The sequence below is a fragment of the Chamaea fasciata genome, unplaced genomic scaffold (genome assembly GCF_029207755.1).
Source record: "Chamaea fasciata isolate MVZ Bird 193981 ecotype frontalis unplaced genomic scaffold, bChaFas1.0.hap1 SCAF_3, whole genome shotgun sequence".
Lineage (NCBI taxonomy): Eukaryota > Metazoa > Chordata > Aves > Passeriformes > Sylviidae > Chamaea > Chamaea fasciata.
In genome coordinates this window covers 111,512,156-111,539,992 of record NW_027094088.1, presented here as the reverse complement: position 1 = coordinate 111,539,992, position 27,837 = coordinate 111,512,156, and the positions used below count along the sequence as shown (strand labels likewise).

The 27,837-nt window shown below is 46.7% G+C and overlaps 1 protein-coding gene across 1 annotated transcript in view; it reads right to left on the bottom strand.

The window, feature by feature from the left end:
- PINX1 (PIN2 (TERF1) interacting telomerase inhibitor 1) overlaps positions 1-20,349 on the bottom strand; it is a 60,814-nt gene extending 40,465 nt beyond the window's left edge. Inside the window, exons 1-6 of the mRNA XM_066180117.1 lie at positions 20,301-20,349; positions 15,211-15,320; positions 13,351-13,443; positions 12,925-13,003; positions 9,163-9,255; positions 6,623-6,699 (exon numbers count right to left, since the gene is read on the bottom strand). Of these exons, the coding sequence (XP_066036214.1) occupies positions 6,623-6,699; positions 9,163-9,255; positions 12,925-13,003; positions 13,351-13,443; positions 15,211-15,320; positions 20,301-20,322 (474 nt within the window). The 5' untranslated portion in view covers positions 20,323-20,349. The remainder of the gene's footprint in view (positions 1-6,622; positions 6,700-9,162; positions 9,256-12,924; positions 13,004-13,350; positions 13,444-15,210; positions 15,321-20,300) is intronic.
- Between the last annotated feature and the right edge of the window lie 7,488 nt (positions 20,350-27,837).

The following is a 27,837-nucleotide window of genomic DNA, read 5'->3' as shown; positions in this document are numbered from 1 at the left end:
CCAGATTTGCTCTACCTGAACCACCTGTGCAGGGGGTTGGAACTGGAGGAGCTTTAAGGTTCCATCCAACCCAAACCATTCTGTGGTTCTGTGATTCAGCCCTTCAGCTGCACTGTTCTGTTGTCCTCCCTGTGACTTTGTGTCACCAGCCTGTCCTGGTTGCTCCTCAGGTGCAGGCAATGGCCTTGCACCGCCACTGCTGGCAGAGTCTGGGTTTGGGTTGGCTTTTTCTCTATTTTTTGACCCTTTTGGCTGTTAAGAGCCCATGGTGGGGTGCCCAGCAGAACTGGAGAGGCCGAAAATGTTCCTGCAGTACTACAGAGGCTGTAAAAATCCCTTGATAATAATCCCAGAATGGTTTGGGTGAGGGACCTTAAAGCTCATCCCATTCCGCCTTTTCCATGGGCAGACACCTTCCATGGTCCCAGGCTGCTCCAAGCCCCATCCAACCTGGCCTTGGACACTTCCAGGGATGGAGCAGCCATAGCTTCTCCAGGAAACCTGTGCCAGGGCCTCACCACCCTCACAGTGAACAATTTTTTCCTCGTATCTCATCTGAATCTCCCCTGCCTCATCTCAAGACCATTCCCCCTTGTCCTATCACTTGAGACTAAAAATCTGAGGCAAGTAAAACATGCCGGTCGAAGCAGCAGAGATTTTAAAGATATTAAGACTCTAAAATATTTCATGACTGAAAGGGGAAGGCCAACAGATCCACGTGCACAAGGACAGGGATTCCAGCACCAGCTCACCTCCTTTAGCCACACAGAATCCAAGCACAACACAACCACAGGAATCCAACTTCAGTATTGGAGCTGCTCACAGAATGGCTTCTGGGAGATGTTTCCCTTAAACTGATCCATCTCCGCCCATCCCAATGGGTCTGAAAAGTGTTAAACTCATCTTTTTTCTTGGTGTCACTCACGAAGGAGCTGGGATTTCCCTCAGGAGACTCCTCCAGTGCCTCGCTGACATCACTGTGAGGAAGCCTGCTGAAGAGTAAGTCTGTGTCTTCCTTTTTCTAATTGAAGTTCTCACCCCCCAGTCCAATTCCTGGCTTTTGCCTACTCTGATTACTGTCCCTTCCCTTCCTCTGCTCCTCCCTCCCCATGACCCCCAGATATTTATAGGCAGAGAGGTCATCTTTTTTCTGCCTCTTTTCTGAGATGAACGTATCCAGTTCCTCCACTCTCTCCTTCTAGGACATGCCCTCTAACCCTGTCTGCCATTTTACTAAACCCTTTTGGACTCTCTCCAGGTTTTTGATGTCTTTTTTTTTTTTTTTTTTCTATTCTGTTCTGCTTCTCAGTCCCAAATACCTCATGCTAACTGTGGTCTCCAAAGCAGAACGGTGAAAAATCTGTGTTAATTTGTAACTCATTTTTCTCTTCTGCAGTTTTGTTTTTTTTCCCCTTCCCCGGCATTGCAAAAAAAGGGAGCAGCAAATTAATTTATGTGCTAACCCTGCAAGAAATTTGGTCACAGGTGAAAAAAACCCCCCAAGATTAAACTTGTTACTTGCCTAAAGCCACAATGGTGAAATCCCACAAACACCAATATCTTGATTGGTATTTTGCAGGGAATGGTATCAGTTCACCCATAACTTCAGGGAGCCCATGGTAGAGCCAGACTTTAATGGATTTTCAGCTATGTCCCTTAAGATTAGCCAACATGCTTTTCTGATAAGTGCTGGGAAATACAAATCAGTCGAGGAAGTTCTGCAAAATGTGTCAGAAGACAATTTCCTGATTAAAAAACAAAACAAAACAAAAGTGAAAAAGCACCAGGGGTGGACAGTTCCATTTCTAATGCCTAACAAGGAAGAAATCACAGCAAGCCTGAGACTTTCGGGCTACTTGGATTGGGTGGCTTAAGGGAACTTACGCAGGTTTACAATCCAAGTTACACAAACTTGGAGGAAGCAGATTACTCATGGAACTGCCTGAGCCACGCATGTGAGGTGGATGCAAAACACTCAGGTTTTTATGCATCTCCACCAGGGTTTGAGCAAATCTGAGCTGCTCCCCCAGCCCCCAGAGCGAAATCAGTGCCAGAATCATGTTGTTCAGCAACCAAGTTGGGACCGTCTGCAACTCATTCCCAAATCCTCACCCTCACTCAGGAGCATTTTCTCCAGTGATAAGGCTCCATCAGGAAACACAGCTGGATGGAGGAAGGAAATTCTGAGAAGCAAAAAAAATAGTGGGGGTTCCAGGAAGTTCAACCAGATAGGAACTAATGGAATTTGTTTTTCTGTCTCCCCAGCTCCCAGTGTGTTCCTAAGCAAGTGAGAAAATCACAGGGAAAAGTGGTGGGGGTAAAAAACAAGTCTGTCAGATCTTACCCTGCAAAACAGGTCCTCACTGCAGGTCTCCAGAGAGCATCATAATTACAATTCAATATTTTCGATCACTTGCTCTCCCTGGGAAAAACTGCAGACGTTTTCAATTTAGGTCCACTCTGAAGCCCAGCCATTGTTTTCTTCCCCACCTCGTTTCTTTGACTTGTATTTTTTTTTGTTTTGTTTTAAACAAAGGTCCCTGTGTAGTTTATTAAGAAGGTTTGAGTTGGACACACGATTTTTCAAAAATAATTTTAAAAAAAGGACAGTTATGTTGAACATTCAGAAGAATTAAAGGTTGCAAATGCCTCTGCTTAGTAACACATATCCTAAAACTATCAAAACAACAGCATTGTAGTTTTATTACTTTCAGAGAAACTTCTTTCGACCCTCAGGGGCAAACAGCATTTCCTTCCACATCCTTTGCAATTCCCCTCTTTTGCAATCTTTACAGTCCTCTGGCCAACTCCCTCTTCCTTTGATAAGGTAGATAATCCAAGTTTCAACATTCCGCACTTACTGCTGCAGAGCTGGTGTGGAACAAGAGCAAGGCTCCATTACCAGTCCTTGGCCAATGAGACAGTTAAAAAGGGAGCCTGAGATCAGCCCCACGGTTAAGAGAGCTCAGATTAAGCTCACACAGAGCATCTCCTGCCAAAGGCTACTTGCACAGACCACAGAATGATTGTTAATATACACACTGGAAAAGAGTGGACAGGACTGATTGTTACAGTGATTTGTTGAGACCCTGTTTATCACTGCAGCAGCTCAGGGGTGACAGATTTTTGACAAGCACTTCAGAAAAGCCAAGATTATCTTGCTGGTGCAGAGACCATCACTGAGCCTTGAGTTCTCCCACTAACCCCTACTTGGAGCACAAACACAGATGGAATTCCCTGTGTTTTGCTTTTTTCTTCTCTTTCCCTAACCTCTAAAGGCAGTTTGGTGTGACATCAGCCAACCAGCCAGACCTAGTGCAACAGTGGGGAGGTTTAGATTGGATTTAGGAAAAAATTCCTCATGGAAAGGGCTGTCTGGCACTGGAACAGGCTGCTCAGGAAGTGGAGGAGTTACCATCCCTGGAAGTGTTAAAAAAAACCCATGTGGCTGTAACACCTGAGAACATGGTTGAGTGGTGAACAGGCTTGGAGTTGAGGACTGTGAAGGTCTTATCAGCCTTCACAATTCCATGATTCTGTGATCTCTTCTGCCCCTTGAATGATCTCTTTTTCTACAAAATTTCAGAAATTTTGTCACGGGCTTAAACTGGAGGCTTTAGGGAAGGCTGATAATCAAAACTCTGGACAAACTCCTAAAGAGCTTGCTGTCTCCTCCAGTCTCAGCAATTCTGTGATTCTATGAAAAGAAGTTCCTGATGCAGTTCCTGCATCTTTCCATGAAGTAGCACCCAAATTTTTCTGATTCCAGACTGAAAGAAATGGGGGAAAAAGAATTAAACTGAAAATCTTTGTCAAAAGATCAAGAGTGGAATGGTAGCTCTGTTGGAGTCATTCAGTGCACATCAAATGTGTGCTGAATGCTTTTCAAACTGCATCTCTGAGAACAGAGGAGGGAGATGACACCTCAGAAAGAGCCCTCAGAGATAGGACTTCAAGCTATAAAATCATGAAATGGGTTGGGTTGGAAGGCACCTTAGAGATCATCCAAATCCACCCCCTGCCATGGGCAAGGACACTTTCCACTGTCCCAGGGTGCTCCAAGCCCTATTTAACCTGGCCATGGACACTTCCAGGGATCCAGGGACAGTCACAGCTTCTCTGGGCAACCTGTGCCAGGGCCTCCTCAGCCTGACGGGGAAGAATTTCTCCCCAGTATTCCATCTAACTGTCTTCTGTGAGCCTGAAGCCATTCGCTGTGTCCTGTCCCTCCAGGTCCTTATAAATGGTATCTCTCCATCTTTCTTGCAGCTCCTTTCAGGTACTGGGAGGCCACAGTTAGGTTACCGCAAAGCATCTCCAGGCTGAACAATCCCAATTCCCTCAGCCTTTCCTCACAGCAGAGCTGCACCATCCCTCTGATCATCCTGGTGCCTCCTCTGGACTGGCTCCAACAGCTCCAGGGGTTTCTGGGCTAAGCCATGTCCAGCTCTCACCCACCAGGACTCCCAAGTCCTTCTCCTGGGGCTGCTCCATCCCTTCATCCCCACTGGATTGATCCCTGGGGTTGCCCTGATCCAGAAGCAGCACCAGCACTTGGTCTTTTTAAATCCATGAGATTTCTGTGGGCCACGACTCCAGCTTTCCCAGGATCAACGGGGGTAGTTCCATGGATCATCTCCATTGCACCCACAGCTGGGAACCTGCAATCAGATTCATGGATAGGAGTTCTGGCTCCTACGGAAGTACGGAAATCCTTGTGCTGCGACCAGGGAAACCAGCCCAGGGTTGCAGGAGCAGAAATTTGAAGGGAAGTGGAGCCTACCACAACCTGCAGGCAAACCCAGGGCTCTGCTGGGCACCAGGGCCCTTCCTACCTCATCTCCACGCAGGAAAAACTCAGTTCCAAGAGAATGGCAGCACCTTCCTGCTCCTGCAGTGAGCTGTGCCCCAGCAGGGAAATGCCCAGAGCTCAGGGATTTCAAACCAGAACGCAAACACAGAGAATTCCTGCACAGCCTCATAGGAAACTTCCCTTTGTGACACCTTAAGGACCAGGCTCTGGAACATCATGGGAAGGGATCACAAGAGTTCATGGGTGCTCAGAGCTGGAGGGCCTGAGCAATGCACTTCTGTTCTGTGCAAACTCCACAGACCTCTGATCCATGAAGAGAAGGAGAAGGGGGAGCTGGAGGAAGCCATTGTGTTGCCTCTGGCTTCCTCCCCCTGTGGCTGCTCAGCAGCAGCCAGAAGACAACAAATGCAGCTCCAAATTCTGTTCCCTCCTGCCTGGATTTGCATGGGAAAATCTGGGTGCACAGTCTGTGACTTTTCTGCCAGAAGCTTGAACCATTTCAGGAAATCTGCACAGCAGCCATCAGTCAAGCACTGCGACTGTCAAGGGATTGGCAAAAAAATGCACAAACTTAAACACCCTTCATAAAATCCAGGTGACCTGCAGTGTTTATCCACTAAACAGCAGATGTTCTGCAGGAAAAAGTCCCAGAAGACGCAACTTTTCAACTCCGAATTTCAGAAGATTGTAGAACATAGAGAGAAAACAATACCAGCTATTTGAGACAACTCATAAGTGGGCAAAATCTGCTCCCTCAACCTCCAGCAATGCTGAACTGCTTTAAATCCCAGTCTGTCCTGCTTCCCACTGATCATACACCAAGGGAACCAAATAGAAGATCCAGGACATATTTTGGTGATCAGAACCAACAGGGCTCCCTGGTACAAGTTTACCCACTGGATATGAGAGCTCCAACAGCTCTCACAGACTGGAAGCTCCCAAATCCTTATTTCAGCTCCCAGTGACCTGCAGTGAAGTTCCACGACGACTTCCAAGAGCACAAGGAGCAAGGTGTCAAACATTACAGGGTATGCCAGGAATTTCCACTCCATTTCAAGCCCCATCTTCCCCTTAAAACCAGAGATTTCCAAGAACTTGGAACCAACAGGGCAATTCCTGCAATATATTCATTTGTGCTTTTTCAGATGTTATTTTTTCCAAAGAATTTTTCTGGATACGTTGGTCATGTCACAGTTATTTTATTGACTGATAGAGTTGGTCTGTGTCTGCAAGCACAAAATGCTAATGAACACATAAATAAAATGAAAGCTGGTCCAAACCTGGATCTCATTACACAAAGTCAAAGGAAAGATCTCCTCATCAAATATTTATCACTGTTCAGGCCACCTCTGAAGCTTTTGCAGCTGCTCAGCCTTTCCCATTTTTTGTGAAAACAAGGGCAGTTTGTGGAGATTGCGCAGTTGCTACTGAATGTCCAGTTTTATTTCGGATATTCACAGATCTTTCACAGAATCATTTAGGTAGGAAAAGACCTCTGAGAGCATTGAGTCCAACCCTTGACCTTTCAGATCAAGCAAAATTCCTCTTTGCGATATACAATTTCTACCAAAAAATTAAAATACTGGAGGTGCCCTATCTCCAAAGAAGTTACATCATGATAATCCACAAAAACAGGGATTAAATTTTTTTAATTAAATAATTTTTTAAATTAAATTTTACTCTTATTTCTTCACAGTTCAAGCACAGCGCTTCAAGTAGACGACACGTATTGGCAAAAAGACATTTGGATATTTTGTTGTAAGGGATAATAGACAAGGAAACAAGAGAAAGGAGAAGATTCTTGTTTACCTGGGTCTTGGCATTTTTTTGTCTTCTCCCAAAAATGCAGGACAGGTCCTGTTCAGTGCGTGACGAGAGATCCTTACCTGGAAGGGGTAAAGAGAGGGAAAAACCCCAAAACCTTCACATCTGAGGATACATTTTGGTAACAGTGTGACCCACAGAGAGAGAAGAATTGCTCTTGGAGATAAACAAGAATCAGGAAGTCCGGGTTGGATGGGGCTTGGAGCAACCTGGGATAGTGGACGGTGCCCCTGCCATGGCAAGGGCATGGAATTGGATGAACTTTAAGGTCCCTTCAAACCCAAATCATGCTGTGGTACTATGCTAAAGCCACTAAATGAAGATACACGAGAGGAAATGCGTGTATGCATTGGGATCTTTGGATTCTCACGAGGATTCCCCATTTCTGACAGAATTAGGGAGTTACAGCTCCTCCACACAATGAAAAAAAAAAATCCATTTTTACTCAGTGGGGACTTTTCTCTGATTTCTGATGTTGCTTCTGAAAAGCAAAAATTCCACCTCTGCCACTCACTGGGTTATTCCAACTGAAAATCATTTCAAGAGTGAAGCAAAGATTTCCAGGAGGGCCATTATTCCCATCTGACTGTTGTGTGGTGAGCTGGATATCAGGCATGGGTCAAGGAGGGGGAAGCAGGAGGGTGTGATGTGATGTGATATTCAGAGATACAGGCAAAGATTTAACCAATTCCACAGCATAGGAGTTGTTGAGTTGTTCACTGCCTCTGTCAGAAAATTCTTTTGGAAAAGGCCAGCAGGAGTTAAAGAAACAAAACTAACCCAGACAGGTCAACCTGTTAAGACTCTTCTGGGGTCTCAATCACTTGATTTTCTGATTCCAAAATCAGTGACCTCAAAATGAGTTTTGTAATGGCCAAAAAAATCCAAACCAAAAAAAAATCCCTAAATCTGACTTCCTCTTTTTCCTGGGATCCTCAACTGCCCTGGAGGGTAAAGAGACACATCAGCCCAGAGGAGCAAGTGTTCCCCAGCTTCCTGCTGGGGTTGTTCTCAGCTTTCTCTTGGCCAAGGCTTGGAATGTAACACCCAAAATCCTCCTGCTCCCGTTTCCAGGCTGCACTTCCTTTCCGTGCCTCCCCCTGGATGTCTCCCCCATTTCTCCTCTAACAGAAAACCAACTGAGCTGACAGCCTCAACCTCCTGCAGCATCCCAGGGGAGCAGCTACTCGACAAGCAGCTGAAATCAGTGTTTTAATCTGAGCTTTGGGTGCATTTCCCAGATCCAGGGGTGGCTGTTCCTCCAGCAGCGAGGCTCCAAACCAGCCCCGGGAGCGGAAGCCGCGTTTGGTGCCGTCGCTGTTCCCTTCTCCCGCTTTTGTGTCAGCTTGTCTTGTTTAGTCTGAAAGGAAGCAGGACTGGACTTCAACAACAAGGGCCATGACAACATGAGCCTTTTCTCATATAACTTTTCCTCTTTCCCTGAAAAAGGACAATTTCCCTGTGTCAGGCCACAGAGGGTACAAGCAAATGAGGGGCTGCCTTGTGGAAACGTGACCAAACAAATCAGGGATAATATTGTGAATGTGAAAGGCTTGAGCTGTATTTTACATGCTCAAAAGACACTTTTTTTTAAACTCTATATTTAGTAAAAGGTTAAATCCAAATCAAAATAAATCCTCTTTGCTCAAACAGGCCATGGCCTCTGTACTTGCAAGCCCTGAACCAATTTAATTGTTTAATGTCATAAAGTGGCAGGCTCATGTTAACAGCTCGGACTTCAAGGTCAAATTATTTCACCAAAAATCCCAAACCCTGATATGAAAATCTGGCCTCTATTCAGATATCAATTAGCTCTGTTTTAGCAGAGGCATTTGCTGTCAGAAAACAATACACAGAGCTCTCAGTTTAATAAATCAGCCATTAGTGGAAACTGATCCTATCCGTGCCCTGAAATGGGCACACACCGTGTGAAAGGGGAACAGAGCAAAAGGAAAAGGACTGAACAACTATCAAGGGCCAGAACCTGAGCTGACTCAAATAATGTCATCACTCTGAGAAAGAAAGAAATTACTAAACTCCACAAGTTCCTGTAAAGAGTTTTTCTGGCTGCCCTAATTTACCACATAAAGCACCTGGTGGATGTAAGAGGGCTTTCCTCTTCCTTCATGCAGGTTTAATCTGATCCCTGATCTCATCCACATGATCTCCGAGCAGGGGTTACTGGGGATTGCAGGGTTAGGGCCACGCACATGCCCAAGTCACTCCCACCTCACCTTTGCCTCCTGCTCCCATCCCATGCCTCCACTGCTTGAAATATTCACTACTCCTTTATTCAGCTCCTTCACTAAAGAATTGTTTTATTCCCAACATCAGCAGCCTAAAGTCATCCAAAATTGTCCAAAACGAAGAGGAGCAGCACATTAGAGCTTTAAGCAAGCAGCTGCAGGGGGTTCTAAACCCAGATTTGACTTGTCAAATTTAGACTCCATGAGGCAACAGATCACCTTCAGCAGGGTTTGTTCTAATCTTGGCCAGGGCTTATAAAACAACAAAACTTCACTTACCTTTGGCAAATTTCATATAATGGACACGTTTCTTGGAAGATTTGGATTTTTCTTCAAGGCTGAATGTCTTTTTCTGCTTTTTCACTGAGGACTCTAAAAAAAAACAAACACCAAGCAAACAGGGTCCAGCTCTGTTAGAGGCACTTAAGCACCAAATTCAAACATCAGTGTAATTAACTTTCTCTCTCAAAACCCAGTCAACAACATAACATAAAGTATTACTGAAGGAAGCATTCTAAGTTTTGTCTGAAATATGTCAATGCTTGATTTTTTTTCCCCCATCCCCTTTCTTTCCCATTTCCAATCCACGGTAATCTGAAAAGGCAGATACAGGTACTCGAGGTCAAAGGCAAATCTATCTCTGTGGTAAAAAAATAATAGTAGTGTTTTTCATAGAGTATCTCCAGCACCAGAGTCTGAGTAAGAAATAGCAGGAAATAAAAAACTGATTGAGCAGAAAGAAAAAGGGGGGAAACCCCCCCACAGGATTTTCATTTCTAACCCTACACAAAATACCTCTATTTGGACATAAGCTGATACATCTCTATTAGGAGACTGAATGGTGACAAAGCTTTTCTGTCCCCAAGGCCAGCTAGAACAAATTGCCACATCCCTATTATCTCACTTTCCAGGCTTCCAGAAGAGGGCCTGCATCTAAACTGTCCTCTGGGAATGGTCTCTGGGGCTGGCTCAGCCCCAGAGTCACTCAGGAGTACTTTGGGATACTTATGAGCAGGTTAAAGTCATGTGAAGGATTAACCTCACTATTTAACAGCACAGAGATCACATTCCTGTGCTGTGCCAGGTTATTCTGGGGGTACAAATGTTCTCTTTGCAGACACAGAGCCTGTTAATTTACAAAACATTGCCAGAGAGAGAGAATTCACCTGTTGAACAGTTAATTACTGCCTTTATAGCCCTGAAAAGAGGCACCGCAGGAGTCTCTGCTCTGTAACCCCACAGGAGGTTACTCTGGTGAGGTGTTTCTTTCTCTCCCTGTGGGATGGGTAAGGAAATCAACCCGTGCCCCGAGGGCCAAGTTGAGTCACCTTTTTTTTATATGATCCCACCCTGGAAAGCTCTGCTGCCCAAGCTTTTCCTGACACTGGAATTCCAGCACTTCCCTGCTTGATAGGCAGTGCCACCTGATGAATCCCTGAGCTAAAACCAAAATCCTCAGCCTGCAGTGGGAGAGCTGAGGGCCAGCAGGCTGAGATATCCACACTAATGGGAAAAGAAAGGACCAGCAAATCCAGTTTTTAACAAAAAAACCCTCAATGGAAAGGGTCTGTGGGGAAAGGAAAGATCACAACTAAAATATCCTGACAGCAGCACTTTGAGCCTGGTTTCCAACCTCCTGGTAGCGAAAGGAGCTTTACACAGCCAAGGGTTTCCACAGAGCCTTCCTCCTCCACATTATGCCTACAGGGAGAGGGGCAGCAGCACCGCCTCGTGCCTGCAGGGAGGAATTTCACTACTGAACGTGCTGGCACTTGCAGTGGGCAGGGAAATACATCCCTGTGTCTTCCAGGGACTGGAAAATCATCTGACAAACTGAGCAAGGGCTGCAGGAATATTTAATGTGCTTCTGAAAGCAATTTAGTCGGGGCAATAAAGCCACCAACGTGCCATTTCTGCAGCAAATGTGATCGAGGTGCAGATGCCAAAGCACAGCCACAGTGTTGTTCCCACTCTTTTATCCTTGGGAAAGGGACAGTCATCATCACTGAGGATCCCAGCAAAAGAGCCAGGAATTATAGAATGGTTTGGGTGGGAAAAGACCATGGAGTCTCAACTCCCTTCCACTAGCTCAGGCTGCTCCAAGCCCTGTCCAGCCTGGCCTTGGACACTTCCAGGGATTCAGGGACAGCCACAGCTTCTCTGGGAAACCTGTGCCAGGGCCTGTCCACCAGTGGATGAATTTCTTCCTAACATTTAATCTAATCTAAACCTACTCTCACTGGGTGCTCAGCTAGGAAAAAAAGAGGAAAAGACAGCTAAAGCTCCAGACACTGAGGGTATTTGAATGGTGGCATCAACCCCCACAGGGCCCTTCCTTTCCGACCTCTAATTGCAATCCAGCTCTGGCAACTGCACCAGTTCTTTAAGAACAATGAAGTTTTTCAGCTGACTTTTAATGCAGTTTGAAACTGGAGGATGGCCAATAATGTAACATTTGCTCCTGCAGCACAGCTGCAGGCAGTTTTTTCTGGATGAGTTTTGCCAGCTTCAACAATTGCCAAAAAACCAAGTTTCAGAGCGATGCCTTTATGTAAATCACCAAATGTGACTCTGACCTGGAATTTTCAAGGTGCACCTAAATTTGTTCTCAGTGATTGAAAACTTGTCCCAGCTCCTAAAAGGACCAAAAGAACTGAGTGCAACAGGGAGAATTATGAGTTTTCAAGGGTAACTTTGCATGAGATGACCCAGGGAAGAGTGCAGAGCTTAGGACCAAGCCTTGCTCCCTGAACCTGCCTCTGCTGACTCACTGTGGCCCTGGGCAAGTCATTTCAGCTCTCTGCTCATCAGTCTGCAGGTTTCCCACCAGTTACACCTCCCTGATCTTCCCAGGGCTCAAGTTGCAACTTGGGCAGGATTTAGTTCTGAAGGGAGACATGAACTTTTGGAATTTCCCCATGAAATGCTCTCCTGCCCCTCCAGGAGCTGAGTGACAGCACCGAGTCCTGGGTGGCCTCACGATTTCACAAGGATAAATTGCACAGCAAGTTAAAAAAGGTGTTTTGAGGCATGAGGCTCAGAACATTAATCCTAGTTCCCCAGGATTAGAAAACTTCCTTGCTAACTGATTTTCCTCCTATTCTTTCTACATTTTCTCTCCTAGAAACCCTTCACTGCTCCAAGGTTAAGAATGAATGAATGAAGAGTTGCTAAATTCACTAATCTGGCAATTCTGCCCCAGCAGCACAAGGACAGGCTGTGTCCAAGCAGGAACCCTTGGTTTAACAACACTCCAGAGAGGTGTTCAGATACAAAATCAGAGTCTTAACTGCATTTAACTAAAGGAGAGATGATAAATCACTTGATAAATAACTTGATAAACTTTCTCTAAGCTCACACTCACCACGACTTCCTAACTTCATTTTCACAGAGCAAGGTCAGTTTGTAAGAAGCTTTTCAAAAATAGAAGACTTTAAAAATAGCCCTTTCTGAGAAAGTTTCCCCACTTGTGTGCTCAACACCAGGGCTACAAAAATCACTTTATGCCACACTCAAAGCAGAGATGCAGAACTCTGAGGCAAAAGCTACAGAGCAGCTCTCCAAGGACAGGAAAAAGAGGCATTTAAGAAGCCACTGGAGCATGGAAGCCAAGTGTGACAGTTCATCAGCAAAAGGAAGGCAGAGCATTGCAGTGCTGAGTGATTGTTGTGAACCTTCAGACAGATTCTGGGTGCTTAATAAAGAAATAAACGTTCCTCTAGGTACAGCCTAGAAGTGGGAAGTGTCCCAAATATTGTGATCCTGGATGAAATAAACGGGTTTAGCATTTTCTGTTTTCTTTCCTCAAGAAAAAGTCTTTCTTTGAGACCTGAGAGCAAAAGTGATCCACTGAGATCCACAAATGGTCATGGATGGCAACACATCCTTTGGCTCCCAGTGATTTTGGGCAAGAACAGGGAGTTCTCAACCTTATCAAAGATATTATTTGCATCACAAAATGGGCCTCAGGAACTTTTCAAAGACACAGAATGGAAACTCTGCTGAGCTTCCAGCATCTGATTGAGCCAAGCATGAACCTACCTGTTTCACCCTGTCCATGGCAGTTATTCAGCTCAGCCAGGAGCTGGTTGAAGTCATCCTGATGAGCAATCCAGTTGTCCTGTAAATATCACCCACATGAACACAAGGCAGAAGTCTTCAGAACTAACACAAGTTTTACAAAACAGATATTAAGACTCTTGGAAGTAAAAAAATTGATTATATCCAATCCTTGTTGGTGGGAGGAACCCTGGGAAGCTCCACAGGTGGTAACACCAAGCCCAGCTCCTGCAGTCCCCCCAAAGTGAAATGAAATTAAAAAGGGTTGTCTTGGAAAGTGTGAACAATCCTGTTTGGTACATGCTACCACCACATACCAAATTTCAACACATTTCACTAATATTCCATTCAAATAATTGTGCTTTTGCTGAAATGGGATCCACTCCCTGCCCTGGGCCCTGTGCTCACCTCGTGGTTGACGGCAGCTCCTAATCCCAGCACATCGTTTTTCACCTTAACCCTGATGTGTTCTGGATTTCCTTGTTCCTGAGCCCCGAGACCCTAAGGAGGATTTGAGGGTAAAAATGTAAGGATTTTACAGCAGCAGTTAGAGCTTTTGGACTGTAAGACAGTTCATATGGAAATACAACAAGAAATCACAACTTCCTATTAATTTGCCTGTGTGTAGCTGGATTCATTCACAGGCATTACCACACAAAGTTTTTTAAATTCACTACTTAAAGCCTCCAGCAAAGCATTATAAACACTAAAATAGCAACAACATTAAGTAGTTGGGTGATTAATCAGCAAACCACCAGACGTTCCTAAGCAAAGCCAAAGTGTTTACAGTTTTTAAACAAGACACTGCATAAAAAGAACGTGCCTCTCCCCAAAAATGTCTCTGTCACTGGGAAGGGTAATGGGAGTAAGGCAGATCCACATGGAACACACAATACAGACCAAATTTCTATGGGAGGAGAGCAGGGAGGGGCATGGGCGAAGCAGAATGGAGCCAGCAGGACATTCACAGCTCCTTCCACCTCATAAGTGGATAAAAATATTGGAGCAAACAACTTTGGGGTTGTTTAATATGAAGCAATACTCAGGTCCAGGGTTATCTTCCTCAACTCTGCAGTCAAGGCTGAAAAATTAGAAGACAAACCTTTGGGTTTAAAACTTTTTGCCTGGTACTTTCCTGCTTTATGCCTCATCTGTCACAAATCATCAGCCAAATGTGTTAGAGTTAATAAACATTTATGTGGTGCTGCAGTGGAAAGAAGCTCAGCAGACACATGCTGGGATATCAAATATTTGAAGGGATGAGGTCTATCTGGAAAAGGCTGTTACTATCACAAACAAGGAAGAGTTTATTTGGTCAAGGGGGTGGAAAACTTGCCTTGAAACTTCTGCTGACCAAAAAGTACGGAAGCAAGCAGGACACTTGGCCACACATCCTTCCCTGACCCAAATCCAGTACAACCAATTACAGGACTGGTGTTAAGCAGCCTAATTTCACTGCCCAGATGGGCTTTTGTCCCTGAATTTGATCAAGGGAAAGTTCCATTTGTCCAACTTTCTAATGGAATGGAGACACAAATCCTTCTTCTACAACTGCTGGCAAGGAAGATCCAGTATCTCAAGTGGGAAACGTGAGACAACTGAGGCAAAAAAACCCGAGTTTAAATCCAAAATTAGGCTTTAAGGCATTTACGGAATTGAGAATGATTCTAATTTTATGCCTTTTAAGGGAAGTCTGGAAGAAGAAATCTAGAAGAATAATTAAAGGTAGTGGAGGTTTTGTGGGGATTCTTATCACTAAACACCCCAGTGTGCAGCCCCAAATCTCAGCTTTGCTGAGGCACCTCTGTGGAATTAAACCTGCAGTTTGCAGGTGTCTGTGCTGACCTGGAGGTTTTTATTAGTGCCAGACACCAGTCCCCTCACCCACAGGTCCTGGCTGGAGCTGGGAAGGGACACAGCTCACAGCATTTTGGGGGGGGTCAAGGAACAGATCAGAAAAAAATCTTAAAACCAGGTGAAAGACTAAAGCAGGTCCTGGGAGTTGCTTTAAAGAGTATCAAAAGCAGGGAGAGAATTGAGGGTTTAAGGGCAGCTTAAAACCTTTAACCTGATTTAATGTTCCAACTCCTGCTCAATTGGGAATTGGAGACAAACTGGAAAGCAGGAGAGGCACAAACAAGACTTTGTAACGAAGCATAGAAATCTATCACTGCTCAAATTCTCCATGCACTTCAGAGGATAAATCAAAGGAGAATCCCCTGGCAGTTTTTGACCCTTCAGCTACACAATTCCCCCTTTAGATCCTACCTTTCCTTTGGACCAACCCATCTTTTCCAGCATCTTCTGGCCAAATTTGGAGTCATCGTTGCTCCAAGCGCTGTTCCGCGGATCCACGGACCACTTCTGCTTCCTCCGGGCTGCAGCAGGAAGGGAAAATTCAAACAGGCTCCATTGGCATTCCCACAGAGCTCTTGGTATTGAATTAGTTCAAACAAAGCTCTTCATTACAAAAAAAAAAAATCAAACCCAAAACCCACTGCAGAACTTATGCCAGACTGAATATATTTTACTAAACAAAAAAACTCAACAACAGCAATAAAAGCCCAGTGAAAATACTAATTATTAATGGGAAGATGCCAAAGTAGGATTGCTACGGAAGTTGCTGTCCCTCAGGACGAGCTGCAGCTCAGGGAAGGCTTTAAGGATTACCATTTTTAGGTGTAAATTCCGTATTTATTCCAATTTTGTTTTACATCTGGCTTCAACATGGAATCTACAGAGGAGGAGATGATACTGCCGCTTTCCCAGGTCTGGACAAAATCAATTCTCCAGGCTTCCCTTCAACCAGAACCCAGAAATTTTAATATTTGCCTTCCTAACAAAAGCCAAATCAAAACTCCAGTGTAAGTGAACAGAGAAAGGGAACAACAGGACACAAACCCATGGGATTCCAGCTTTTGGATTTCTCAGAAATGGTTTATGGGGAAACTGAAAAGCTTCCAGAAATTACTGCAGGAGTTAAGAAATCCAAAGGAGAATCAAGGCTCCTTTGTCCTGTGTGGATTCCTGAAGAAATTACAGATTCCCAGACCCACGTGTTGCCTTTCCCACCAGGAACAGCTTCCTTGAAATCAAGGAAGAGCAGCCAGCCCAGTTAACCAGTCACTTGAAGCGTGCACCTAAGCCCAGGCAGGAAGAGAACCTAAATAAACAAGACAAACAAAGGATGGGAGGCAGGAAGATCACAAACTCCATCAAACACCATGGGAAACGCTGGATCAAAAATGACCCGTTAACCCAAGGCCACACAAAGGCAAGGGAGAAGCCAAATCCAACGAGGTGTTTTCAGTGTAATCAGGAAGTCATCGTTCCCTAAAAGACAAGATTTGGGATTTGGGCCAGAGGGACTGACTATTACAGGGATGTTGGACTCGTTTTTTGCCCAGTTTTGTTTCATTTTTGAGGAACTAAGCCTGTCAGAATTCAAGCTGGGGGCTTTTTTTAAACACTTTTTTTTTTTTTCCCCCCCGAAACTTTGAAGCTCCAAACAGTCCCTAAAGAGTTTTTACAGTGGGTGAAAGACCTGAGGGCTGTGAGGGGAATCCAACCTTTGCCTGGTTCACTTCTCCACAGGAAACAATTTGTTAACCTCAGTGGCTGCCCCTGGAAGTGTCCAAGGCCAGGCTGGATGGGGCTTGGAGCAACCTGGGATAGTGGACGCTGTCCCTGTTTGTGGCAGGGGGTGGAATGGGATGAGCTTTAAGGTCCCTTCCACCCCAAACCATCCTGGGATTCTGTGATTATTCCCACCAGGAAACCTTGAGAGCAGCAACTCCTCCAAGCCCTGCAAGTGCTGCCAAGAAAAGCTGGGGACCCAGCACTGTGATTTTAAACTTTCAAAGAAACTGGGATTCCCTGCTGCCCCACGGAGAGCCACAGGGCTCAGCCTGGAGAAAAGGAGGCTCAGGAGACAACTCCCTGACAGGAGGGGACAGCCAGGGGTGGGTCAGGTTCTTTCCCCAGGGAACAGGGTGAGAGGAAATGGCCTCAAGTTGTGGCTGGGGAGGTTTGGATTGGACATGAGGGAAAAAAAAATTCTTCATGAAAAAAAGGTGGTCAGACATTGGAACAGGCTGCCCAGGGCAGTGCTGGAGTCCCCATTCCTGGTGGGATTTCAAAGCCATATGGATGATGTGGCACTTAGGGACACGGGGCAGTGGTGGCCTTGGCAGTGCTGGGGGATGGTTGGACTTGATGGTCTTGGAGATGTTTTCCAGCCTCAAAGTTTCAAGGATTCCAGCAGATTTCATGCTCCCCAGCTGAGCAGCTGCTCTTCCTTCAGATCACAACTTCAAAAGTGAATTTCTATGATTTTTCCTGAACCTCTCTCCCTGTGGAGAAACCCCCTGAGATGTTTTGCTCCCTGGAGGTTGCTGGTAACAAAGCACAAGGGCACCTGGCACAAATATTTCTTGAAATTAAGAGACTTTCACATTTCCAGCACTTTCAATCTAAGTATTGCAAACTTCTCAGCTACCCCGTGGGATTAATCCTCACATTTCTGCCAGGTTAACATACTCTAATTTTTAAACAGGGTGAGTTAGATGCAGGAAAAAAAAGCCCAAAAAACTTTCTTTCATCTTTAGAGTAGTATTTAAGAAAGCCAGGAACAGCTCCATACCATTAACAGAAAACATAAAATCATCTTCCCTTTCCAAACAAACAACAAGATCCACTGATTATTTAAATATTTTAATTACTTAATTAAATATTTTCCATTATTTAATTAAATATTTTCATTATTTAATTAAATATCTTAATTATTCAGTATTTTCATTATTTAATAATTTTAAAATTTTAAAATTATTTCATTATTTCTGATAAATTCAATAATTTTTTCAGAAATGTAAACTCGTTCACTGATGTCTTATTTAGAGCAGGAGAGGAAACCAGGCACAAGATTTAACACTGATTTTCTGGGCTGCTTCAAAACTGATGCCACACACAGTGACGGAACTCTGGGAGAGCAGCACCATCCAGTGGAGAAAATCCTCATTTCTTCAGAGAATCACAGAATCACTGAGATAGGAAAATCCCTCCAGGATCACCAAGTCCAACCATGCCCCAGCACTGCCAAGGCCACCACTGCCCCATGTCCCCAAGTGCCACATCCACATGGATTTTAAACCCCTCCAGGGATGGGGACTCCACCACTGCCCTGGGCAGCGGTGCCAGGGCTGGACAACTCAAATTCTTCACTCAGATATTCTACAGCCTGGAAAAGACACATCACTAATCCCTTTTTTCCAAGATGAATTCTGTGCCTGGACCATGTTTTTAATTATAATTTCAGAAAGTTCCCATCCAAAGCCCTGCTGGGTGCCCAGAGAGGGTCTGGGAGCACAGGAAGGACAAGGCTCTGGAGCCAGGCTGGGAGAGCTGGGGGTGTTCACCTGGAGAAGAGAAGGCTCCAGAGAGACCTCAGAGCTTCTTCCAGTGCCTAAAGGGGCTCCAGGAGAGCTGGAGAGGGACTTGGGACAAAGGATGGAGGGACAGAACAGAGGGAATGGCTTCCCACTGCCAGAGGACTGGGATAGATGGGATGTTGGGAAGGAGTTCCTGGCTGGGAGGATGGGGAGGCCCTGGCACAGGTTTCCCAGAGAAGCTGTAGCTGCCCCTGGATCCCTGGGAGTGTCCAAGGCCAGGCTGCATGGGGCTTGGATCAACCTAGGAATACTGGAAAGTATCCCTGCCCACAACAGGAGTGGAACTGGATGAGGTTTAAGGTCCCTTCAACTCTAAATGAGACTATTATTGACATGTCCAATTAAAATAATTAAACCAAAGTTTACCCCGAAAATGCCTAAAAAATTCCCACGTGCAAATGTAGACTTGTTTTCCTCAGATCACATCTTTTATTTCCCCACTGCAAACCACACTTGTTATTTGTATTGCCCAAATTCCCTGCAGCCCAGCAGAGAAATTCAGCAGACCCTGAGCCCTTGGTCAGGGCTGCCCTGTCACAAATGAGGAGCCCACGTCCTCAGTCACTTCAGGGGCAAAAGTGAAGCTCTTTGTTTCTAATATCAGGGAAAACTGAACAAAATTCACAGAGTCATGGAATATCCTGAGCTAGAAGGGACCCAACAGGATTAACCAGTCCAACTCCTGGCCCTGCAAGACACCCCAAAAATCCCACCCTGAGAACATTGTCCAAACACTCCTGGAGCTCTGGCAGCCTCGGGAATGTCACCATTCCTTGGGGAGTCTGCTCCAGTGCTCAAACACCCTCTGGGAGAAAAACCCTGATCTCCATCCCAAATTCCCCTGGCACAGCTCCAGCTGCTCCCTGGGTCCTGTCCCTGTCCCAGGGAGCAGAAATTGGGGCTGTCCCTCAGGAGAAGCAGCAGCAGCCCCAGCGATGTCTGACCTCAGTCCCCTCCAGACCCTTCCCCACCCCCAAACCCTCCTCTGGAGGGTCCCCAAAAGTTGGAGATTGGCACAGGCTGAGCTCAGCTCCAGCACTGCCCCAGCCCCAACGCCCGGCCCTGTCACCTCCCCTGGGTGTCCCCCCCGGGCTGGAGGTGTCCCCCCTCAAACACACGGCCCCGAGCCTCTGACGGGACGAACTGTCCCCTAAAGGGGTCCCAGGGACGTTCCCGCTGCTCCTGCCCCGCCTGGGATGTGACAGACCCACAGAGAACCCCCTGCACCCCCTTATATCCCCCTGGAATCCCTTTCCCGGCCATCCCAACCTCCAGACCTCACCTTTTCCTTAACCCTGGGACCCTCTGGACCCCAAATCCCACGTTTTCCACCCCCAGAGACCCTTGAAGCTCGTTCTCTGCTTCAGCCCAGATGTCCCAGCTCCCAGCCCCCCTTTTCCTTGACCCTGGGATCCCCCACGCCCCAATTCCTGCCTCTCCCAGACCCGACCCCCCCCCGTTCTTCAACATCGGGGACCTCCTGATCTCCTTTTGCCGCCCCGGCCTGAGTCTCCCAGAGCCCCCGTTTTCCCGGACACTGGGGGACCCCCATTCCTGCCTTTCCCAGCCCCCAGTTCTTCCACACCGGAAGCCCCGGAACCCCTTCCCCGGGTAACCCGGGGTCTCCCCCCTTCCCCTGACACAGAGAACCCCATTTCCCGGACAGAGGGAGCCCTCATCGCATCTCTCCCAGCCTCTGAACTCCTCTTTCCTTAAGTCTGAACTCCCTTCCCCAGCCCCGGAATCCCCCTTTATCCGGCCCTGAGACGCCGCCGCACCCATCGGAAGGGGCAGCGCGGCCCGGACCCCTCAGACAGGGCTGTGGGGAGGGTCTGAGCCCGCTCCCGGGGCATCGGCTTGTCCCCATGCCCGCGGCATTCCCGCGGCATTCCCGCCGGGATCGGCACTCACGCTCCGCCAGCATCGCCATCATGGGGGCCTCCCTCCGTGCACCGGGACTTTCGTGACCGCCGGCGCATAAAGAGGGAGGCGTGAGTAGCGCCTGATTTAGACAGTTTTAAAACAGGCGAACGCGGCGGCCACCAAAGTGAGGATTAAAAAAAAAAAAAAAAAAAAAAAAAAAAAAAAAAAAGTTTGCAAATTTGCTAAAATTCTCATAAATATCTCAAACCGCGTCACGGTTGTGTATGAGCTGTTTCCGAGCAGGGAGAAGGGGATGAGCAGCGCTCGATGGGTGTGGTTGGAAAGAAGGGGCATGGGCAGGGTGAATATTGTGGGAATTTCAGGTGTGGATGTCCCTGGTTTTCCCCAAATCTCTTTGTCCTAGGAGGGAACTGGGGAGGGATACACAGAGACCTCTTGAGAAACATCCCCTTCCTGACTTTCTGTGAAATGTGTGGGAGGGGAAAAAAAAATTCCTTTCTGCCAAAAATTGTATTTGAGGAGTGAAGCAACCCCTCTGATGAGTTGCTGAATCAAAGCACTTCTACACAGGATTATTATTATTATTAGTAGTAGTATTTTAATGTTATTGACCCCTTGATCTTTCAAATTTTCTGGGGTTTTTCTGCATCTCTTCAGTTGTTTTATTTGAAGAACAGCACCCAAAATATGACTGAGTTCTTCAGACACCTTCCTCTGGCTCCTCTCTGCCTACATTTTGCATCTAAGTGCATTATTTTTGTTCTTTAGTATCCCTTTTATAGAAGTGCTGTGTAGAGGTTTCATATTCTGTGTTTATGGCGTGTGTTAATTCTTTTACCCTTTACTGAATCAGTATTTGTGTCTTTTCTTCTTGTTGTGCTGTTCTGAATTGAGGATATTTGGTGTTTCTCCTTCTCTTTCCCAGCTGGAATCCCCTGGAAATGTCCCAGGTGTCCTCAATACCTTGAGTGAGGTTGATAATGGGAGGATGGAGCCCAGAATCCCAGGATGGGTCAGGTTGGAAGCGACCACAGGGGCTCCTCTGGTGCCACCTCCCTGCTCAAGAAGGGTCATACCAGAGCACAGGGTGCAGGATTGTGTCCAGACAGTTTTGGAATATCCCCAGTGAGGAGACTCCAGACCCTCTCTGGACAATCTGTTCAGTGCTTGGTCACTGCACAGGAAAGTTCTTCCTCATATCCAGGCAGAACTTGGCTGGGATCAGTCCCTGCCTGTTCCTCTGGTGTCATTGCTGAGCCCCCTGGGTCAGAGCCTGGCCCCTGCTCTGAGCCCTCCCTGCACACAGGGACACCCAGGGCTGAGGTTCCCTTTCAGAATCTCCTCCCAAGCCTGGACAGCCCCAGCTCGCTCAGCCTCTCTTCGGCAGGAACATGCCCTTCATTAATTTTGTCACCCTCTCTGGACCCACTGCTAGAGCTCCGTGTCCCTCCTGTCCTGAGGAGCCCAGAGCAGGACACAGCACCCCAGATGTGCCTCACAGGGCTGAGCAGAGGGGCAGGATCACTCCCTGACATGCTGGAAATGCTCTTTGCCCTCCAGCCACTGCTGGTCAAGGACAACTTCCACTATCCCACGTTGCTCCAAGCCCCATCCAACCTGGCCTTGGACACTTCCAGGGATCCAGAGGCAGCCACAGCTTCTCTGGGAAACCTGTGCCAGGGCCTCCCCACCCTCACAGTCAAGAATTCCTTCCCAATATCCCATCTATCCCTGCCCTCTGGCAGTGGGAAGCCATTCCCTGTGTTCTGTCCCTCCATCCCTTGACCCAAGTCCCTCTCCTGCTCTCCTGTAGACTCCCTTCAGGTACTGGGAGGCCACAATTAGGTCACCCCGAAGCTTCTCTTCTCCAGGCTGAACAAGCCAAATTCCCTCAGCCTTTCCTCACAGGAGAGGATCAGGACAGATTTCCCACTGCTCTTTCTCCATCCATCCTCCCATCTGGATGGCAGCTGGGTTACAGCTCCCCTGGTTCAGCTTTTCCCACTGCTTTGCCTCTGTGCCTTTGGATTTATGTTACAGTTCCCTTTTTGTTTTGGGAACACTGTGCAAGACAGCTTTTATAAGGTGTTTTTTTGGTCTTTTTTTTCATAGACAACTCAAACAAACATTATTTCTGTGTCTGTTCCTCTCTCAGACCCCTTCTGTCTGTCAGCAAAGTTACATTGATATGCTGGAGCTTGACCCTGGCAAATCTCCAAATTTATAATTAGCTTGGTGATTTATTTTTAATAGTTCATATTCAGGTCCTATTAAACTGGCTGCTCTGGCTGCCCCACTTCCTCCTTTAAACAAGGATATTGAACTGGTCCTTTTATACTTTTCTGAGGCCATAACCTGCTGCCAGGAATCCTCCCAGGGTTTGTTCTCCCCAGACTTTATTGCCAGTTCTCTGCACTTTCAGGTCACATTCATCAGGCTGGACTGATGTGAAAACAAATAAATACTGCCCAGACTTTCACTATGTGGCCCAGAGATATTTTCCCATTCAAAAGTTTCACTTAATGCATTTCTCCAGGAGGAAATCCTTGGAGATCAGAATCAAACATAGAAGAGCCTTCTTTCTGTTTTAATAGAGTCACACAGGATCACAGAATCACAATTATTAAGGTTGGAAAAGACCTCCAAGATCACCAAGTCCAACCTGTGACTGATCCCCACCTTGTCCCCAGCCCAGAGCACTGAGTGCCACATCCAGTCTTTCCTTGGACACCTCCAGGCTTGAGGACTCCAAACCTCCCTGGGAAGCCCATTCCAATGCCTGACCACCCTTCCCATGGAAAAAATCCCTCCTGGTGTCCAACCTGAACCTCCCCTGGCACAGCTAGAGGCCGTTCCCTCTCCTCCTGTCCCTGTTCCCTGGGAGCAGAGCCCAACCCTCCCTGGCTGTCCCCTCCCATCAGGGAGTTGTGCAGAGCCACAAGGTCCCCCCTGAGCCTCCTTTTCTCCAGGCTGAGCCCCTTTCCCAGCTCCCTCAGCTGCTCCTGGTGCTCCAGCCCCCTCCACTGCTCTGTGTCACCTCATCTACTTTCCATGGTCACTCATGGTCACTCACCAGCATCGTCATGGAACCACTCAGGTTGGAAAAAACTTCCAAATTCAACCATTCCCTCAGCACTGCCAAAGCCACCACTCCCCCATGTCCCCAAGTGCCACATCCACATAGCTTTTAAATCTTTCCAGGGATGGGGACTCCACCACTGCCCTGGGCACCCTGTTGCATGGTCTGATCACCCTATCAGTGAAGAAATTTTTCCTCATATCCAATCTAAACCTCCCCAGGCACAACTTGAGGCCATTTCCTCCTCCTTTCTGGGAGTTGTAGGAAGTCTCCTCCTCCCTTTCCACCACCACCCAGGCATTCTCTGTAGTGGCCAGTCTTTGCTGTCATCCGGATCTGAAATAAAAGGATTTATCCCTCCCTTATCCTTCTACCTGTATTCCCTGATCCAAGCACTCTTCCTGGCAGTAGCAGCCATTTCCATGAATTACAGGTCTAAGATAATTTTTACATTAATGAAATTGTACTGTCACCCATGTGTCGAGTGTTTGGATGGTCACTCGTGTGATCCATTTCACACCAGCCGAATTCATGCTCTGGTTTTAATTTTGGAGAGGTTTAAGTCTCCTAGCTGAGTGCTGAGTGTTGTACTTGATCGCTCCAATAGGGAGCAGCATTCCCCACGTTTGGAGCAGCTTCGATGTATGAAGACATCACTGGAGGTGGAAAATGTGAAGTAATTTCTGTTAAAGGATGCCTTGAGGTTGAGATTTTTCTCTTGTTTGGTTTTGAAACTTAATATTCGGCTGCATCAGAGAGCTTCTGCCTCCAGAGTTCTCACTCCGGGCTGGCAAAGAATCACAACTCAAAACACAAAGGAGGTCGTGCTTGATTTAATTATTATTTAATTTTCGCTTAACGGGAAGCTTGAGGTCAAGGTCCAAATTATCCGACACAGTTCTTGCAAATTAGGATTTTATAAAGCAATTAAGTCCAATATGCGTAGGGGCAGTGAAATTTGGCAGAGAAAATGTTCCATCCAGGGCCAATGTGTGTCTCCAATTACATTCCTGACTAAAAGCTGGTGTCACAGGAAAGAAAAATATATGAATGTTTGAATATATATTTTCTACTATGGGTGATTCCAGCCCTCTAAGAAAATAACCTAAAATCCTGTTTCCAGTGTGCCTGGGGAGGTTGAGATGTAGCTCTGCTCTGGAAGATAAAGGGATAAAGATGCCTGGTGGGCATTCCATTCAGAGTTCTCCAGCGATTCCTCCCAGGGGTCTTCCTTGGAAAGAGGTGTTTCCCGAGAGCCAGCCCCTCAAGGATCACCCAGGGCTCGGAGGCTGAGCAGGGAATTTTCCTCCCAGCACGTCCTTATCCATCGCTGTCAGCCCCAGAGTCCCTTCAGGCTTTGGGGAATTCCTTTGGTGCCACTCCCAGGCTGAGTTTGGGTTGCAGGGAAAGATCCAGCTTGGATGAACAGAGCCAGCAACGCGGGAACTGAGACAGCAGGAAAGTGGAGGAGGGTTGGAAGCAGATCTGAGCCTGATACTCACCTGGCCGACCCCTTTCCACCTGGAGGAAGCCCTTGGAAGGAGAGAATTACATTTCCCAGCTAAGGAGCAGCTCCGTGCCCTGCAGAAGGGCCCTATTCCAATGCTACATAAACCCAAGGAGATGTGAGGTGGAAGAGGTGGCCAGGAAAAGAAAGGCTGGGGGGGGAAAGGTGGAGGAAATCGAGGAAAGAAATAGGATGTGAGTCCCAGCTGTGCAGTAAGTCCTTTGTGAGACAAATCAGCCTCTGTCATGCGATAAATGGCCTGAGGCCAGGCTAGAAATGCTTATTGAGGGAGTCCCGGGAGAGGTGTGATGGGAGAACTAGGGACAAGGACTGCCTGGAGACCTTAAAATGACAAGACAGCTTTGATTTCGGACACTGATTCGAGGGAGCACACGGATTAGAGGTGAGCTCTGGTGAGAGAAGCCGCCCATCCAGCACCAGGCAGGGAGCAAGAGATTAACGACGTGTGACCCCATGGAGCAAAGGATGTCACAACGAGTGCCCGCAACCAGGAGATGAGGGGTTCAAAGAACAGCCACTGGGGCACTGAGGAGCACGAACAGGCTCAGAGAGAGGGGTTCTGTTGCTGGAAGTGCTGCCAGCACAGAGCTGGGCAGAGCTGGGCAGTGGCTGGCTGGGAATGCCTGCAGGAATGTGGCAAAGGAGGCAGCAGAGAGGAATTCTGATGATTTTCCTTCTATTCCATGAGTGCAGCGTGTTTATATTCTTATTATTGCTCTGGTTATTTCATCAGCCTGGGCTTTATGGGATCATGGAAACATGGAATAGTTTGGAGTGGAAGGGATCTTAAAGCTCATCTCATTCCATCTCCTGCCATGGGCAGGGACACCTTCCATTATCCCAGGCTGCTCCAAGCGCTGTCCAACCTGGCCTTGGTCTCACCTTGAATCAGGTGAGGAGCTGAAAAGCCTGTAAACAGCACTGTCAGGAGACTGAAGGCTTTGCAGGTTTCTTGTTCTCAATTTTTCATGAAATCTGGAGTGAATTTAATGCTGAGGGTTTGGGAGTAGGAAGAAAATTGATGTATCCACTTGGAGGTTTGTAACTCAGGGAAGGCTCAGCCTGGAAATTTTGAGAACTGTCATGTAACAGCCTTTGAATCAGTAATGATCATAGTGGGAGGACGGGTGGTGGAGTTCAGGGAATCATGGAGGAGCCACTTTGCCTCCAGTCCCTGGGAAAACCCTGCAGAAGTTCTTCCGTAAATGGCTCAATATTTGTGCACTGGAGGACAACAGAGTGATGAAAGAACACTTTTTAATTCACTGGGGACAATCCTCCACAAAGCAACCCGATTTTTGTCTCTGACCATAACTCTGGTTTTGGTGACTGAGGGTCAAAAGGGAGCAAAACTTTTCATCTGGGCACCAGCTGAGATGGGATAGTGGGAATGACCAAGAGGCACCAACACTGGGGGGAAATAAAAAAGGAGGAAGGAGTAAAGCTAGAAAATAATAATTGAAATGAGAACCTTTAGTTAAAAACTGGTTCAAAAGAACCAATTCCTTTCTGGACCCATTACCTGTGATGGAAGAGGATGATTGCTCCCAGTCTCAGAGATGGAAAAGCCCCACAGCTATAACAACGTGCCCGTATCTGGCCACTGCACTTCAGGAGATCAGGGATGGACCAGGTATGGAGCAGACAGGTGAGGAAGGGACACAAACAGATGATTGAAAGAGATGATCTGAGGAAGGGCTTGGATAAACTTGGCTTCTTTGGTCCAGAAGTGAAAAGCACACAGGAGCTCCAGCAGTGCAGGCTGCTAGGGATGGATTGGTTTCCTTGTGCACTGCCACCTGGAAAAGCAGGAATCAACATAATTGAGCATGTTGGAGAACAGGCAGGGTACAGAATACCTGGGAATGGCTAAGGGCTGCTGAGATTGTCCTTTTTGATGGTCACATTTGTCATGGATGGAGTGTTTGACCTGACCACGGAATGGGGAAGGGAGAGAGGTGGCTGCCCAAAGGCTCCTCCAGCTCTCCAAATCTTATCACTTCATGAGTTAATTCAGGAAGCCCTCTAAGAAGGCATCTTCCCTCAGGCCTGATGCAATGTCTTAACCACAAAACCAACCTGTGCTAATTGCTCCTCTGTAAAGTGCAGCTCACTCTGCAAAATAAAGTGTCCCATTTAATCCCCTGAAACACGCACTTGCTTTGGTCAAACTCAGATGGGAAAGGAAAGAAAAGAAAAAGGATTCCCTGCAGATGCTGATTCAGATTTCAAAATTAATCCCCTTCCACCATTGTTACATTCTTTTTCTGAGAAGCAACTGGGCAGCAAATTTCATTTGCACAAGACACTTGCTGCCAGGGGTCCGAGTGTTATTTATCACACACGTGAGATAAGAAGAAAATGGCACTTTTGTAGATACAGGAATCACTCCTCTGGTCACAAAGCACAAAAGGAAATATTGAGCAACACAAAAGCAACACCAATGGCTCACTTGAACAAGACCCACAAAAAATATCAGGAAAAAGCTGGTAAAATTAAACAAAACATCCCTGCCCCAGATATCTTTTTCTTTTTTTTTTTTTTTTTTTGATTTGCAAATGGTTGCAAGGAAAGTTCATTGCTTTCCACAAGGAGGAGGAAATGCCAGGCCCGCAGAGCGTGTTTGATATATTATTCATAAGGAATTATGTGCTGAAGACTTGTCAGGATCCAGCAGCAGCAAGCAGAGGTCAGCAGTGAAGAAAGCAAATAGACCTGCAACGGGTTTTAAACTGTTTAAATGCAGCCAATTTCCAGCCCGTTTTATTCATTAGCCCTGGTTGTCTGGGATGTTCTCATGGCAGGATGGAGGTTCCTTCTGAAGATTTCAGAACCAGCACTGCTCGCAGTCCCAGCAGGGCTCAGCTTTGTAAACACAGCAACTTAGATTTAGGGCTTTTGAACAGAAATAAAGAGGGAAACCCACAAGGACACTGCACACTTTTCAAAGTGGAGCT